The sequence below is a fragment of the Furipterus horrens genome, unplaced genomic scaffold (genome assembly GCF_987537825.1).
Source record: "Furipterus horrens unplaced genomic scaffold, mFurHor1.1.pri manual_scaffold_4, whole genome shotgun sequence".
Classification (NCBI taxonomy): domain Eukaryota; kingdom Metazoa; phylum Chordata; class Mammalia; order Chiroptera; family Furipteridae; genus Furipterus; species Furipterus horrens.
In genome coordinates this window covers 39,294,003-39,310,822 of record NW_028327174.1, presented here as the reverse complement: position 1 = coordinate 39,310,822, position 16,820 = coordinate 39,294,003, and the positions used below count along the sequence as shown (strand labels likewise).

Genomic DNA, 16,820 nt, shown 5'->3' with positions numbered 1-16,820 from the left:
GCGAGTTGTTGGGGGTAGAGAGGGAGGACAGGCTGCGCGGAGTCAGAGTGGCGCAGCAAGTGGCCGCAGGTGGCGACGGTGGCGGGGGGTGGGGAGTGAGGTAGTCCGGGAGTCACGGAGGAGGTGGCTGAGCGGCTCTAAAGGAAAACGAACGCTGCAGTCTGGCCTACTGGTCCGGTGGCTGCAGAGCCCCCACCCAGGCAGATGGACCTCAACAGGATCATCCAGGCGCTGAAGGGCACCATCGACCCGAAGCTGCGGATTGCAGCTGAGAATGAGCTCAACCAGGTGAGGCCCGGGCCTGCGGCGCCCCCCGTCGGTTCCCGGGCTCTACCCTCTCGGTGTCCTGGATCTCCCCCTACCCGGCCCTGGGGCTCCGACCCGGGGGCAGCGCCCCCCGCCACCGCCCGCGTCCCTGTCAGCGGCCGCAGGGCAGCCAGGCTCCCGGGACCTCTTCTGAGCAGCCCTCGCACCTGTTGGCTACCTTTGCGTCTTTCCTTGTTTTCCTTCCCCAGTGCAGTTTGTTCTGTCCACTGGGTCCGCAAAGAGAAGCTTTAGCAACCGCTGCTGGTGTTTGCAGGGTGTGATTGAAGTACACGGACTTGGGGACGCGGCTGGGAAAATTCACTTGAAATTCAAATCTGAGTTGGCTTTTCTGCGGACCCAGCCCTTTTTAGCTGTTGCTGTGGGAAGCCCTGTCGGTCGCCCGCCGTGGTGGGGTTGGCGGGACTGTTTTGATGCTGATTCGCGGAGTTTTGTTGGAGAGTTGGGAAATGCTGTCTAGGAAGAGGCAGTTTCCATGGTGGTACTACTGCCTTACAGAAGACACGTGCAAAAGTGTTTGGAGGGACGTCTTAAAAATGCTAAAATGTGTAAGATGCTTTTATCTTCCATCCTCTATTATTAGTAACCAGTCTTGACCTTGTTTCAGTGCTACCACCGACGTTTCGAAATTTTAATGATCCCAAACTGGAGCTTCTGTTTTCCTCTAAACGTGACAGAATGAATCAGATCTCTCACAAAAAAGTACGAGTTAAAGTCTACTCCCAAGATAGAATGACAGCTGTTTGAGGTTGTGGTGATCCTTAAAATATAAAGGAATATTTCTCCATTAGTGGTTTTCAAAGTGCTGTCCTGGATGAACAGCGTCAACATCACCTGGGAATTTGTTGGAAATGCAAATTATAGGGCCCTCGTCCAGACTTAAGGAATGAGAAACTCGCGATGGAACCCAATTTTGTTTTAATTCGCTTGCTGGGTGATTATGTGCTTTTCTGAAGCGTGAGAACGACTGTCCTAAGTGTTTGTGTAGGAGTGCACCAAGGTTTTCCCTGGTTGGAGTTGACTTAAAAGTGCGGGTGTGCATTGCGAATCTTTGAAATGGATTGCTTTAATGGGAAATCATGGGTGGAGTTTGGAGTAAGTGTGAATCCAGGATTCTCAAGAGGTAAGAGCGAGCGTGAAAACACTGACTCTGGAGGGAAGGTGGAGTTGAACTGTAGCCTGAAAGGAATGTATTTCTTCTCAAAAAGAAAAGGACTCACAATTTTGTGTAATGCTTTGGCGTGTAATATGCTCTTAAGTATTTTTTTGGGGGGGTTGTCTGTAAGTAGAAGGCTAGATTATGCCACATAACCTTACTGTAACACATGGTTATAATGTTGGGTATTTTATGCTTATCCTTTACCACCTGGCTTTATTAGATAAACAGGTGGGTCATTTACCATAAGTGATTAGGGACCGGCTCATTTATTTTAGTCTGGGTCACCCCTCATCAAATATGCTCTGCATAGAAAATGGGACACCTTCTACAAAGTACTGATTTGTACTTTTTTTTTTTTTTTTTGTCAGTTTCCATTTAGGATAGGAAAGCAGCTTTGAAACATAATAGCCTGTATTCCAAAGGATAAACTTTTATTTGGAGCTATGTTTTTCTGTGGCCAGTGTAGTATTTCTGTTACCAGTGACTGGTTCCTTAATTGCTATTTATGATGTTGTTTGAATGGGAAAATGCATTTTCATTTTTATCTCAGGATATTAAGAATGCTTCCTATGCATATTCTTTACCATCTGTAGACCCAGAAGTCTCTGTAGCAGCAGCATAGAGAAATGGGAATGGGTGGATATCTTGCTCCACTAATTCATCCAGAAAAGTGTCTTTTTTAATAAATAATTCTCCACATAGCCTCAACAAGGAAATAAAATATGTGCTTTTATTGCCAAGCTTTTATTCCCTGCTTTTCCATGCATCTGTGGCATCATTTTATTGGCCTTTAAGGAGTTTGCTTATATGAATAACATATTTATTGAGTTATATTAAAGGTACTAGTACAAGACTCTGCTCTCATAGAGCTTGCTTTCTTGTAGGGAATACAGAGAAGTAAATAATGTAATTTCAGGTCATAAGTGTTACATTGATAGTAAAGCCCTAGAGTGTGTTGGGTTGTATAAACAAGGTGGTCATTCTCTGAAGAATAATATTAAGCAGAGACCTAGATGTTGTTAAAGTGAATCAGGTGAAGCCCTGGGAGGGGGACAGAGGAGAGGGCTAGTTCAGTAGAAGCCCCCAGTTGGCATGTTGGAAGACTAGAAAAGATAAAAGGTAGTGGGGGCAGTGAGGCAGAGAATGGGAAAACGCAAGGTCTTTGCCTTAAATGAGTTCTCATGAAATGCAGAATTTAACTAAGCAAGTAAACTCTTTATTTTCAGAAAACTTCAAAATGTCTTTTTCCCCCTTATACATGGGAAGCCGAAGGTGGAAAAATAAATTGGATAAATATTTGTGAGGGAAGTAGTCTGAGAATACATCTTAGTTTACCACTGAATGTTTTAGCTGGCCACATTAACATAGATTGAATCAAGGCTGAAAGGAAAAGACAAAAAGTTGCAGCAGTGCTTTGAAATGCAAAGAGTTGCAAAAATAGGAGTTTCACAATGTATAAAATGGCAACAGTGTTGAAATAAAAGTAGTCGCTACAATAACTACTTGCAAATATGTTGCATTAATCTAACTATCAAGATTATTTTGTACTAATGTGTAATAAGATTTGTAAAACAAATACTAATCTATATAGATTAGAATTAAACCATGTAAATATTTGATTCACTATAAAATCTTCCAGTATCTCAAAAGTTATAAACATGAATTATTTGATAAGGTAAATGTAGAAGGTATAGAAGAATAGGCTAAATCTGTATAAATTTTGACTCCTGTAAACTGCTGTTCAAAGAAGCCCGTTTTCTTTAAAACTACTTTAAAATTCTAGTGGTTTCAGTTATGGTTAAAGCAGAATTTACGTCACATGCAACAGATTTAAGATGCTGAAGTTTATACTGGATGAAAAAAAACAATTATAATTTAAAATTTTACTGAACACTATAGAAAGGTTTAGAAAACATAATATTCTTAGGAAGAAATGATCAATATTTAAAATGTGCAAGTTTTCTCCATTTTTTTTTAGTCAAACATTTATCTTAATAAATGCTATTATAATAAATGGTTGGCTCCTGGGAGAAGGTAAGGTGAACAGACTCTCTGCATCATGTGTAGCTTTAGCCTTACTGAGAATTTATGAGTCTTTTCTGGAAATGTCAGCAGGAAAGGCCAAGTGTAAGCTCTGGGAATGTGGCAGGGTTGTAATATGGTCTAGGTACAGACATCCAGTGGGAATATGGTCAGAAGGAATGGGGTTGCTCGGAATGCTTTTTTTTTTTTTTTTTTTTGGTGTTTCTGTAGTCACCCTGGCCAAGCTCAGGAGCAAATCAAAGTAGAACATGTCTGTGGGGCGAAATGACCCAGGAAGCAGGCACTTCATCAGCACAGGCTCATTGGGGCGTTAGTAAGATGAAAAGATGCCCCTGCACCGGAGGGCAGCTGCTGATGTCTGCTCTCAGCTCTCTTAGGCATGGCGTTCGCGTCTCTCTCCACAGCTCATGCACAGCTGTCTAATGTTATCTTGTCCATTTTTCTGTGTTGGAGCTTCTGTTTTCTGTAGCATGTGTTTTTCTTTTTTTGGTTTGTTAAAAATACCTAAAACAAAATTGAAGCACAAATAAGCTGGGAAGAAATAGTTGCCATGTATAGGTCCAATAAAAGGTTGAGATTGTAAATTCATAAATAGCTCTTAGAATTTATTAAGACTAAAACATATTCCATTTACAGAAGGGTAAAGAGAATAAGGAATTTGTAGAAAAACAAATAGCCAACAAACAGGAAAAATTCAACATAGAGGAAATTAATTTAAAATATGAGTAAGGTTTTAAAATTTTTGAACAAATGGTAATCCCTATACTGGTTAGACGGACACACTCATATACTACTATTGTACTGTAAATTGCCACACCCTTTCTGGAGAGCATTTTGACCATATATGTGAAAACAAAAATGTTCATACTCTTTTATTGATCAATTTATTGTAAGTAAATATTTCTTGACCTGAAATATTTTAGTAATCTATTTTGGAGAGTTTCTCTCACTTTAAACATTTTATTTACAGTAGTGCAGTAACAGGTGCTAATAGTTACTCATTTATATTGTCCTGTTTTATAAAATATATTTTTGTAATTTCAGTCCTACAAGATTATCAATTTTGCTCCCAGTTTACTTCGGATTATAGTCTCTGACCATGTGGAATTCCCAGTACGCCAGGCAGGTGAGTTGGGTTTTTAATACTTTATAAATTTATTTATGGTGAAAGTAAAACTAGAGTTATATTTTAATTCTAAATATCTGTAATTTCTTGAAAAAATAGGAGTACAAGAAGTATTTCTAATGGCTTATAAAATCACTTTCTGCCTTGGCTAGGTGGCTTAGTTGGTTGGAGCATCGTCTCATGTACCAGAAGGTTGTGGGTTCCATCCCAGTCGTGTGTATGGGACGCAACTGGCTGATGTTTCTCCCTCTCTCTCTCTCCCCTCCATCTCTCCCCTCCCTTCTTCCCTTCTCTCACTAAAATCAATAAACATATCCTCAGGTGAGGATTAAAAAAATAAAATAAAATAAAAATAAAACATTTATTTTAAAAATCACTTTCCTTTTCCCTGGAAACTTAGAGGTAGATGCTGAGTTCTTAAGTCTCCCCAAGCCTTTTTCTTCCTTCTCTCCCTTACACCTGCCAATTCGTTGCCTTTGTAACTTTGCCATGTTCCCCCCTATCTTTCCCAATTTTAATAGCTTCATTTCCCTATTTTTAAAAAATGATTTCTGGTGGCCTAGCCACAGGTTAATACCATGTATTTGTATTTGTGAATTTGAACTCCATTTATGCATCAGGTTGTGGAGCTAATATATTGCATAGATGTTCCTAACTATGTGATTGGTGGGGGGTGGCGGGCAGGCCTTTTATTTTAAACATGCAACTTACCTTAAGTCTGTGGGACCTGTGGTAGTTCCGTGATTTTTTTTTTTAATAAGCTTGTCATTAGGACCCAAAAAGTAAAAAGTTGGAGAAAGCCTTGGAATATCATGAGTCCTAAAAAGATAGTAACGTCAAGATAAAGGGGGTAAAATAATAATAGCTAAATAAAAATACTTAAAAAGACTTTTAAAAAATTATGTAAGTGGCATATATACGTTGTAAATAATTTGGGCAATATAGAAGAATACCAAGAAGAAAGTAAAAAAAAAAATTACTAAACATTGATCTCTCAGAAAGGAGCATCGTTAACACATTTGCATATGTTTGGGTAGAGGGATTGGTGAATGGTTTTATAGAAATGGGGTTATACTCTACATGCTGATAAAACTATATAATTTTACTTGAAATAACAGATGAAAAGGTAAGGAATCATTATCTTTTGGGAAAATATTTGTAACAACATGTATGATTTCCTGAGAGGTCCCTTTGTAGTTAAGAAAAATTTATAGAAAATCATTCATATTGAAATTATTTTTTACTTTAATAAGGTTTGTAAGACTTCTCTATAAGTTTTTTGGAAACCATTGCTCTCAGTTTTATTTAACTTTTGTTTTATAAAATAGGCTGTTCTGAAACCACATTTTGCTAAATGAAACCTATTTTAATAACAAGTATTTATAGGGCCATTGTGAAGTTTCTATGGGAGTTTTGTGGAAGCAGCAGTTTTAAAGATCTTAAAGAAATTTATTAAACTAATATTTCCTCTTTATATGGTATATAAACATTACAAAAGCACAGAATTTATACATTAGCTTGCTCTTAATCCCACCCCCAAAGATAGCTGCCATCTACCTGGGTGCATGGTTCTTCAGTTCTTTTTTTCCCCATAGATATGCTGGTTTTAAAAAGTAACAAAAATATGTTGATTATATGCTATTTTATGATTTCCTTTTTCTTATTTAACCATGTACTTTTGGGGAATTGATTCATGTTAATGCATATGCATATACTTCATTCTTTTTTTTTTTTGAAATTCCCTCTTAATTTATTCCACATATACTTCATTCTTTATAACAGTTGTTCAGTATTCTTTGTATAGAACTACCATAGTTTATTTAAATAATTTGAGTTAATGGACATTTCCTTTATTGTCCCCTTTCATTGTTGATATAGAGGCAATGCTAAAATGAGGAGCATCCTTACGCATATCTCTGGATACTTGTGGGAATATTTTTATAGAGTAAATTATGAGAGATGAAAATGCTAGGTCAGTGGATAATAATGATGTTAACATTTAGAATTTTGAATCTTATCACCAACCTTGTTTTGCTTGCTTTTTCTATCAACAGTGCATTAGAATGCTATGTTACTCATATGATCATAAAACCATTATTATCTCTATAGAACTAGTCTTAAATAGCAACCTTCAGACAACAAATAAGTAAGTCCATGGTAGAATCATGGACTTACTTATAATTCAGTCATTACATGCTGTTAATGTTATAACTAAAAAATATTTTTATTGTGGGGCACCATACAAGATGTCCTATATAAAAGACATACTGTGAGATTTATAACGGTAAGATTTTCCATCTTCGCTGACTGTCATGTTTAACATTGAAGGGATTAGCCTTTCATACTTTGTAAACTGAATTAAAGTCATCTTTTTGATGTTGCTACATTAACATTTTTTTTCCCTCTAACTTAGCTGCCATTTACTTGAAGAACATGGTGACACAGTACTGGCCAGACCGAGAACCTCCACTGGGAGAAGCAATATTTCCATTCAACATTCATGAAAATGATCGCCAGCAAATACGTGATAACATTGTGGAAGGAATAATTCGGTCTCCAGATTTAGTGAGGTACATTATATTATATCTGTATGATTAGTAGTGGGAAGCACAAAATATTATAAGTGGGTAGGGGGAGGTTGGATTTAATCATCAGCCTCAAATCTGGTTTTCTTAAAGAGGTAAGCTAATGAACACGTGCAGTCAAAGAACATTGTTTTACTTATTTGTCTTTGCCTTTCTAATCCTTTGCAATATTTTGGGAAAGATTTAGTTGCTTTAAGTTTCCACAAAAAAAGTTAAGGTAAAAATAATACTTGTTGTGTTAATCCCCACTATGTAAATAACTTAATGTTCTTAGTTATGATCGCTTGACTTTTTCCTGTCGCTTTTTTTTTTCTTAACATAGGGAAATTGACTTTTGGAAGTTTTAACCTACCACTTGGCTTAACATTTGACATTTATTTTTGTTATTTTTGTGAACTGAGTATCTTTTCTTTTAGAGAAGACAGGATAGAGCAGGTATAAACTGGAAGAATCGTCTGTGATTTTTTTTCCACATCTGCCTTAGGTGATGTCCAAGAGAACTTTCTGTAGTGATGGAAATCTTCTTAATTTACACTGTCCAGTACTTAGCCATGTGGCATACCTGGCACTGAGAGCTGGAAATGTGGCTAGTGTAACTGAGGAGCTGAATTTTTTTTTTTTAATGTATTTTATTGATTATATTGTTAAAATCGTTCCAATTTTCTCCCCTTTACTCCCCTCCACCCAGCATCTCCCTCCCCCAGCAATTCCCCCCCCCCAAGTCCATACCCATGGTTGAGGAGCTGAATTTTTAATTTAATTTTGATAAATTTCAAGTGTGCACAGGTAGCTAGTGGCCGCCGCTATCTGTTGGGCAGCACAGCTGGAGCGTCATACAAACTTCGCAGTCTTAAGATGGGACAAACAAACTCTTTTCAACATAAGCTAGTAAATAGATGTCTTTTGGAAATGGAGGAGGGAAATCAATGAAACTGAGGTAGGGGAATGAAATTGTTTAATGTCAGGAGATTAGCTACAACTTTTCCCCTTGGGAGTCTACCGCACATTATGATACAAACAGGAGAAAGGGAAGAAAGTGTGAGGGAAACAGCGAGGAAGGCGAAGAAACATCGAACTCCTCTTTGTGCAGTTATTTTGTCTATTAGGAGAAATAGGTATACTGATTAAAGAAAATCGCCATTGTTGCCATTGGTCGCCCAGATGCCAACCTGGGCAGTGGCTCCCCTGTGCTACCATCACATATCCGTCTCTTGTCAGAATCTTTACGTTTTCAAATATCTCCGCATCTTGCGGTGCTTCTACATAGTAATGTACGAAAGGAGGGCTGTTCATAGCCTTCCTTTGCTTGGCTGGAACAAAAAGTTGTTGGGTCAACCTGATGGTGAAATTTTAAAAAATGGAAAGTTTCAGTTTTATTGCATACAGATTTGACATATTGGTTGTTTAGGGACAGCTTCTGGTGGCACAGGGAGAGACTTTTTTCCTTATAATGAGACAGGTATTTGTGGCTTTGCTTCTTTTATATCTTAATGCCTTAGCTGTGATCACTTTCAGTTTTGAAGAAATATTTTTAAAGTTTATTTAAGAGTATAGCAAAGAAAAATTTTCAGATAGATTTGATAACATATTTTGTGTGTTTCATTTCAGTGAATTCACGTTATTGGTTGTTCAACTCAACACACACACTTTTTTATTTTTAACTGTGGAATCCTAGTTTAGCCAGGCTCACTATCTAACCATTTGCCAATGACCATGGGAGGATATATTGGTAGTTTTTTTTCTAATTAAAAAAAAAAAAAATACCAGTTATAGTTGGGATCCTGTTGAGGAAATGATTACTGACCCAAGTGTTATGACCTCACATCTTTTATTATTTGACTTTGTGGTTTTATTAAAGGGATCCCTCTTTTTTCTGTTTTATGTTTTTATGTGGCTATTTTTCTTTGTATTTTTGGATTCCCTCTTCAGAAATTGCCAGCTCGTTTTTTATACCCAAAGTACAAAATTTAGTATTTCAGGAAGCTTTCGTAGGTGCAGCATGCTCTGTGAGCCGTTCACTGAAATGGATGCTCCAAGGCTTGGCTCACAGACATGCTTCCCACTGTTCTGCAGGCCTCCGTTTTGCTTACCTTTTCACATTTTTAGATGAAGTTTACCCACTTGAAATGTACAATACTTTGTTTTGTTTTCCTCTTAGGCTGTGATAACCAAAATACAAAATATAACAAGCTGGGAAATTTTACAGAGCTAAATTCATAGGTATTTTTCTTTTTGAGAAATTTTAATGAACTTATTTTAGATTCATTTTTTCCCAACACTGTATTTAGGATAAAACTGTTTGAAAGGTTTTATTTATTTTAGGAAATGACCTGTTCTCTTTATTTAAAGTAAGTCGAGCTACTGAGGAGTTTTTTCCTTGATAGTACTCTTTTTTTTTTTTTTTTTGTCATCCCACTCTAGAGTATATATCCAGTTTATATAATGTAGGTGAATTGGAGTTAGAGTACTTTTGTGTAAAATACTAGAGGTCTTTGAAACCTGATATTTATTGATGACTTAGATTTTGGACTTTCTTCCCCCACCTTATAGAGTCCAGTTAACAATGTGTCTCCGTGCCATCATTAAATATGATTTCCCTGGTCACTGGCCGGCAGTAGTCGACAAGATAGGCTATTACCTGCAATCACAGAGCAGTGGAAGCTGGCTTGGCAGTTTATTATGTCTGTATCAGCTGGTGAAGACATACGAGTAAGTTGATTTCTCTTGGGTGAAAATACCAGCCTTGTGCTATTTAGAACGAACTAAATTGCATAGAGGGTTCTGCCGTGGGTTCAGGTTAACTTTGGCAAGTGGTGGGTTAAGCACAATTAAACATGTTTACTCCAGTTATTTAAAGAACTTTTAATCTGCCAATGTACATTGCTCATCTGTGAGGCAGCGATATGATAATGTAGTGCTTTTCAAAATTACATGTTAATTTCAGAGCATCATTTATTAACAGCTTTCTTTGGCAACTCATATAGAGGTACCGTAGCATTTGTCTTCAAGTGAGCACCTTATTAAGTACACCTAATATCAGTATTTAACTTTTTGGATGCAAAATAGAGAATATTAAAGTTTTTTTGCTAGTGAATTTCTTTTCCATAAGAGTTGCTTGGGAGGTGGGAGATGAGTGTCACATTTAATAGTATTACTTTCTAGTTTCTAAGAGGTTGCTAGTTACGCATGCAAAGTCCTGTAGTTCTTCTTTTTACAAACTAGTTCATAGTCTGTAGAATTTTTAGAAGATAGTTTAGATTTTTAGCAACTGAAGTGACCTAGGAGACTGTAAGTTTGTAAACTTTTAATTTCCCAATTTAAAATAGTATGAGGAGAATGTTTTTAACCACATTTTTTATTATATAATAGGAATGTCTGTTTAAACAGGCACATCAGCTTGTGTTTTATAGGAAGAATTGTGGTATGATGAAAAGTAATTTAAGTAGTAGAAGAATTTTTTTAGGAGAGTTGCAAAATAGCCGTGGATTCTTTTAACTAGTCTCATTCTTCCTGGAAAGATTTTTTGTATTCTGCCTAAAACAGGGGTGTGCTCTATTAAAGTTCTCCCAGGTTTATTCTAACAATCCAAACAGAAAATGTAAGCCAGTGGTTGGAATGTTTTTGTTTTGTTAGCTTTATATAGCTTTAAAAAAACCTTTTTTTTGTTCATTATTTATAGTTCTTTTGTAGGGGGAAATTATTTTTCTTTCTTTTTCTCTTTGTTCATGTAGATACAAGAAAGCAGAGGAAAGAGAACCTCTTATAGCAGCAATGCAGATATTTCTGCCTCGTATTCAACAACAAATCATGCAGCTCCTTCCCGATCCCTCCCATTATTCTGTTTTATTACAGAAACAGATTCTGAAAATCTTTTATGCACTTGTTCAGGTGAGTTTCTATTGTAGAAGACAAATATGGCACCTTGCTTTTCTGCCTGACACATGGAAAGGGCTCAATAAGTGTCAGTGTTAAAAATTATTATGCATTCTCACATGTAGTTCTTTAAAAAAATCCTTATGAGAGAACAGGCTCACAGAAATTAACCTGATAGCCCAAAGTGACCCGAGTGGCATAGCTGAGATTCACTGTTCATATGCCTTTCACTCCAGTGTCTGAAGTGCTGGGCACGAAAGAACCAGGATAGCTAACTGCCCAAGAAGCTGATTACTTGACTAATCTGTCCATAACATTCTGCCTACAGATTACTTATGATTTTAGGAGAAGAGGAAGAAAAAGAAGAGACTTCCTCTTTATTGGGAAATCTTACTGATGGTAGTTTCTTTGCATTAGACCTAATTTAAAGCTAACAAAGCAGATTTAGTGCCGCATTTTCCTTCATTTAAAATACTTCCTTTTTCTTATCTAAAAGGTATAAAGACTATCAATATGAGACTAAAAAATAATTAGAAGAAGATGGAGACGATGAAGTGTTTTAAATATGAAAATCTTTAAAATTTAATCCTTGAAAGTCTTGGGTAAATTATTTAGATCTGGGTGGAGGAAGAAAAATTATTACCAGTCTGAACTCTTTGATGATGAATGAATGAAACCTCTCTTACACGCTTTTTAGTTAAATTAGTCATGGCAAGAGGGTGGTTTTGTTGGGCTAGAGAGCCACGATAGTTCGGTTTTGTTCCTGGCTTCCTATATGAAGTAAGTATTTTTGTACTGTTTCAGAGTATTTCACTTCAATAAAGATTTATATTTTTAGTCTATCTTTTAAACTTTTAATAGAGACAGTTTGAGGCAGATTTTGTTTTCAGCTCAGCCTGTTTTTGGGAGAGAGGGAAGGGGAAAGAAGACAAATCTAAGAGAGAAGAAACGTGGATACCAGGAAAACATATTCTCCACCCTCTTTTTCTTTTTAAAGTAATAGGAAAAGAAGGTGCATGGTGCCTTTGATATCTTTTAGTAAAGCACTGTTCAGAAATTTTCCTCAGGAGAATCACTTTCCTTTGAGGCAAACATTTTTCATTCAGTGAGATGTTTTGCCATTAGATACAGAAATATCCCATTTATTGAGGTCAGAGTTCCCTTTCTCATTCAGAGAAGTATAACCAGGAAAGGGGAAGTAAGACAGGCTGATGAAATAATTTTCCTAAAGCCTTTACCTCTACTTGATCTAAAAGGGCAAAATCTGAAACATTTATTTTCTCAACATATACATATTAAAACCCCCCAAAACGATGAAAAATCTCAACATTTTAAACCATTTTTGTAATCTGTTATATGCTACTAAAGAAATCTGCTCCCGCTGGGTATCCTGGAAGCAAGGATTTAGAAGGCTTTAAGAGGGATAATTACAGTGATAATGTAATATTTATGTTTCAAAAAATATGATACAATTCAATTGACTTTGTTTAAGCATTTATTAAATACTGTGCAGAGCGTTTGGGTATTTCATACATGCTTCAGAACTCAGTTTGTCCAAAAGTGAACTAACTCATCGTTACGTTCCCCAACCCTCAGCCTGCTCCTCCGTTCCCTCTCTCAAGCCCAAACTCCCCATTGCGCTTGGAATAGGGTGTGAACTTCCTAATGTGGTGTATCAAATCCTTACCTTTTACCGTTCTCACCTTCGTGCTTTACTCCCCTTTCAGCTTTGTGAACAGGCCATTTTCTCTCTTTCTTCTGAGCCTTTAAAATACTGTATTTCTACCTGGAGTGCTCTTTCCCCCTTTATACTGGGGCTGATTTGTGCTCTTTCTCCAGGTCTCAGCTTTCATGTTCTTCCAGAAAGTTGTACCTGATGCTGCTGGGCTGGACTAGGGGTCCTCTTGTGTACTGCTCTTATCTGTACACTGTTATCACACCACAGTGTCATTCCTTGTTTATATGTTTTTTTTTCCTGACTTGAGTGTGAGGACAGAGACTACGTCTCTTACTTAGCGTTATGTCCTTAGCATGTGGCAGGTTTTGGAATGCACGGATGCAGAGACGGTACTGCCTCACCTCCCGTCACCCACAGAGCAGCAGGGGAACCCACAGTGATACAGTGGCTGTGCTATTATGCCCCAGTGTAGAGGAAAGTAGTTGAAAAAAATGTTCCGTGCGGTAAAGATTTTCATTAAAGTGGTTAAAATGAGTTTTCATCACAAAATAGGTAATTATGTGAGGTGAAAGAGGTGTTAACTAATCTTACTGTGTTAATCATTTCTTAATATATACATGTATCAGATCATCACTTTATGTACCTTAAATATACACACACAGTGTTATATGTCAATTATATCTCAATAGAGTTGGGGAAAAAGTGGTTGGAATGAAAAGCTTGACAGAGGGGTAAATGGTAAAAATCAATTATCTGAGATCTTATGCTGAATAGATGAGACCTTACTGTGTTAAAAATATTTTATTTTCACTTAGAAAAGTAGCTCAGAGAAACTGTTCATGGCATGCATACTTCTAGGTTTTAAAATTTTAATTTGCATACATACATTATTAGGTCTTTTTTAAATTAAATTAAATTTTATGTTGAACCATATGAAATTACTGTTTTCATAGTCAGATGTTAGCCATTTCATGTATTTCAGCCTTCCAGTGTAGCGAAATTGCTGATTTTTTTTGAGTGGAGGAATTATCGCCTGATGATGATGTTCTTTTGTTTTCAGTATGCATTGCCTCTTCAGTTGGTGAATAACCAAACCATGACTGTGTGGATGGAAATCTTTCGAACTATTATTGACAGGACAGTTCCTCCTGTAAGAAAGAGCTTCTATTCCTAAGAAAAATTGGGAAATCTTGGGTTTGGGATATTTGTGGTAGACTGATTTATGATCCTAGCCTATTTGGAAAAAAAATCACTACTGTAGTAAAAATAATTACTAATACATACTCAGTTTCGGAACATTCAGGTAAGCAAAACTAATAAATATTTAATACTACTAAAATGATAAAAATATTTTTTGAAAATTGGTATTTATTCCTCTATACTTTGTGTCTATATGTAACCATATTTTAGTTGTAAAAATAGTATAAAGTACTGTTTTGAAATTTATTTTTCACTTAAAATCTTTTAAAAGTATTTTTTATGATTATGAATATTTCTACACTGTCATTTTTGTTGAATGCTTCATTTGCTGGATGTTTAGGTTGTTTTAGTTTTTTAGTGTTTTAACTATAAGGATGTAGTTAAATTTTTATACACATATATGATTATTTTCTTTGGATAGATTACGCCTTGAAATGTTTAAAACTTTGACAGATCTTCAAAGTACTCTCCAGAAGCATTGCGTTGGTTTATACTTTAATAAGCAGTGACTGAGAATATCTTTTACATAAAGTTCTAAGTTCATCAGTTTGACAGGTGAAAGGTGGTGTCTCATTTTTATCTGCAATAATAATGATGCTATAATTATAAAATTAACTGAAATAATCAACATATCAAATATTTCAAGATTTAAGCTTGTTTTCAGATATGCAGTATTTTTTCTCATTCATATCTTGGGACAGATTATATTTAAGTTTAATTTATATACATAAATGTACAGAACTTTTGCATTTTTTGCAAACATACACTTGTGTTATTATCACCCAAATATATAGGAACTTTTTGTTATCCCAGAGTTTCCTCGCGTGACATAGTATTTTGTATTTGTTTTCTTCTTATTTGGGCCTTTTGAAAATAGGAGATAAATGTGGACAACAGCACTGGTTAGTTGAAATTTACTTTGCTTACTTAATTCTTTTGTAGCAATCTATAAGAAGGAATTTGCATTTGTACAAAATCTAAATTCACAATATCAGTTAATCTATAGCAAGATTTATTCTTCCTGTATTCTTCACATAAACCCTTTTATTATGCAGAAATTTAATTTGTGTGTTTTCGTCCTTTTAGGAGACTCTGCAAATTGATGAGGATGATAGACCAGAACTAGTCTGGTGGAAGTGTAAGAAGTGGGCACTGCATATTGTAGCTCGTCTTTTTGAACGGTAATTCTGTTTATTAGATTTATGATCTTATGGTCAGTATTTCAGCATTGGATATAATAAAATTGGATATGTCTCGTGATTGTCCACAGTATATGGCTTTTGTCTTTAGTGCCATAGAGAGCAAAAAGTCACCCTCTGTTTTAAAGCAGGCTTAATTATGATCATTGACTTTGAAGAGATCATAATGAGGTGCTAGGTTTTCTCTGAATCTTTCTATTTTTTGTATAAAAAGAATGGAGAAATGACATTGTTTAGCTTATTGGAAATGTTCAGGAATTGTACAAGAAGGTGCTTGGCCATTCAGCTCCACAGGAAACTTAGTCAAATTTAATTACAGCAGCATTTATTGAAAAAAAATGTTGGATATATTTTTATTTGTCATATTTCCCCTTTAGGAGATCTTTGTTAATTAGGTAGAAGTTTCTGTCTGAAATATTAAGTATGACCGAGAGTCAAAGTCCAGTTCATCATGATTTCATTTGAGGGCTTCTGAAAAATAGGGAAAGTGTTAGTTTTCTCCTCCAATAGAATATATTTTTCAACAAGGGACTGTTTTAAGCTAGTGAACATGGTTGTTTAAAAAATTTATGGTATTTAAACATTTTCTCTTTGTGTTTTAAGATATGGAAGCCCAGGAAATGTCACAAAAGAATATTTTGAATTTTCTGAATTCTTTTTGAAAACCTATGCGGTGGGAATTCAGCAGGTAATAAACTTTGCTTTTTAAATAGAGAGATGGTTACTACTGATAGTAGCTAAATCATTTCTGTCTATTTAAAAGTAGATTACAAACTATTAATATGCTACATATTTATAGGGGATGAACCGGCAGCTCTGGGAATTTAATACAGTGCAATCAGTTTTAGAACCAGGTGGCCTAGGGCAGCTACTACAAGAAGTGTCCTTCCTGACTCCTAGAAGATAGATTCAAACCTTTTAAGTTTGTTGATACTGGTATAGCAGTGACCGTTAGTAGATTGGATTCTTCTGTAAACTCTCTGACCTCTTATGAGTTTCTTACCTCCTGTTTCCTTGAGGCTTACCTCTTTGTTCCAAGGGTTGTTTTAGTAAGAGTTAATGAAATACAAATTGATCTGTTTCAAGAAGAGTTGCACTCAGAAGTTAAGACTTTCAGCTGAGAATGTCTTCATTTTTTTATGGAAGTTTGGGAACCATTTTATACAGTAAAAATTAGGAGTTCTTGAGAATTATATTTAAAAACTATGAAGGATAAGTGAACATGAAGATTGGTTGATCTATATTGCCATTTGAATCATGATATTTTTGTTTATATTTCAGCAAATAAGATTTAATGACTATATAGTACTTTCTGTATCAAGTATCAAGACCATATGGAAGAAGCAATGATTGCTCAGACATAGTAAAAGGCGTGTATTTCTAGGTTTTTATAAATTTAGGCATAGTAATCTTTATTGTAAATAATATAAATTAATAGTCAAACCTGTCATCTGAGATGGAAAACTTCCTTTTATAGATTATCAATTTGTCTAGCATCATTTTGTGGATTATCATTTCTAAAAAGTACCTTGCAACGGTTCAGGAAAGCTATGGCTGTAATTTTCTCAGATTATTTTGTTGTCCCTTGAAACAATCTATAGGGAAAATTAGTGAATAATGAGTAAAATTATCT

General features: G+C 35.8%; 1 protein-coding gene across 1 annotated transcript in view; it reads left to right on the top strand.

Annotated features, from left to right (window-relative positions):
- Positions 1-16,820, top strand: part of IPO8 (importin 8) — a 51,463-nt gene continuing 34,643 nt past the window's right edge. The window contains exons 1-8 of the mRNA XM_090272971.1: positions 1-288; positions 4,571-4,652; positions 7,066-7,222; positions 9,788-9,946; positions 10,969-11,125; positions 13,849-13,938; positions 15,075-15,169; positions 15,791-15,875. Coding sequence (XP_090129097.1) covers positions 205-288; positions 4,571-4,652; positions 7,066-7,222; positions 9,788-9,946; positions 10,969-11,125; positions 13,849-13,938; positions 15,075-15,169; positions 15,791-15,875 — 909 coding nt within the window. The 5' untranslated portion in view covers positions 1-204. The remainder of the gene's footprint in view (positions 289-4,570; positions 4,653-7,065; positions 7,223-9,787; positions 9,947-10,968; positions 11,126-13,848; positions 13,939-15,074; positions 15,170-15,790; positions 15,876-16,820) is intronic.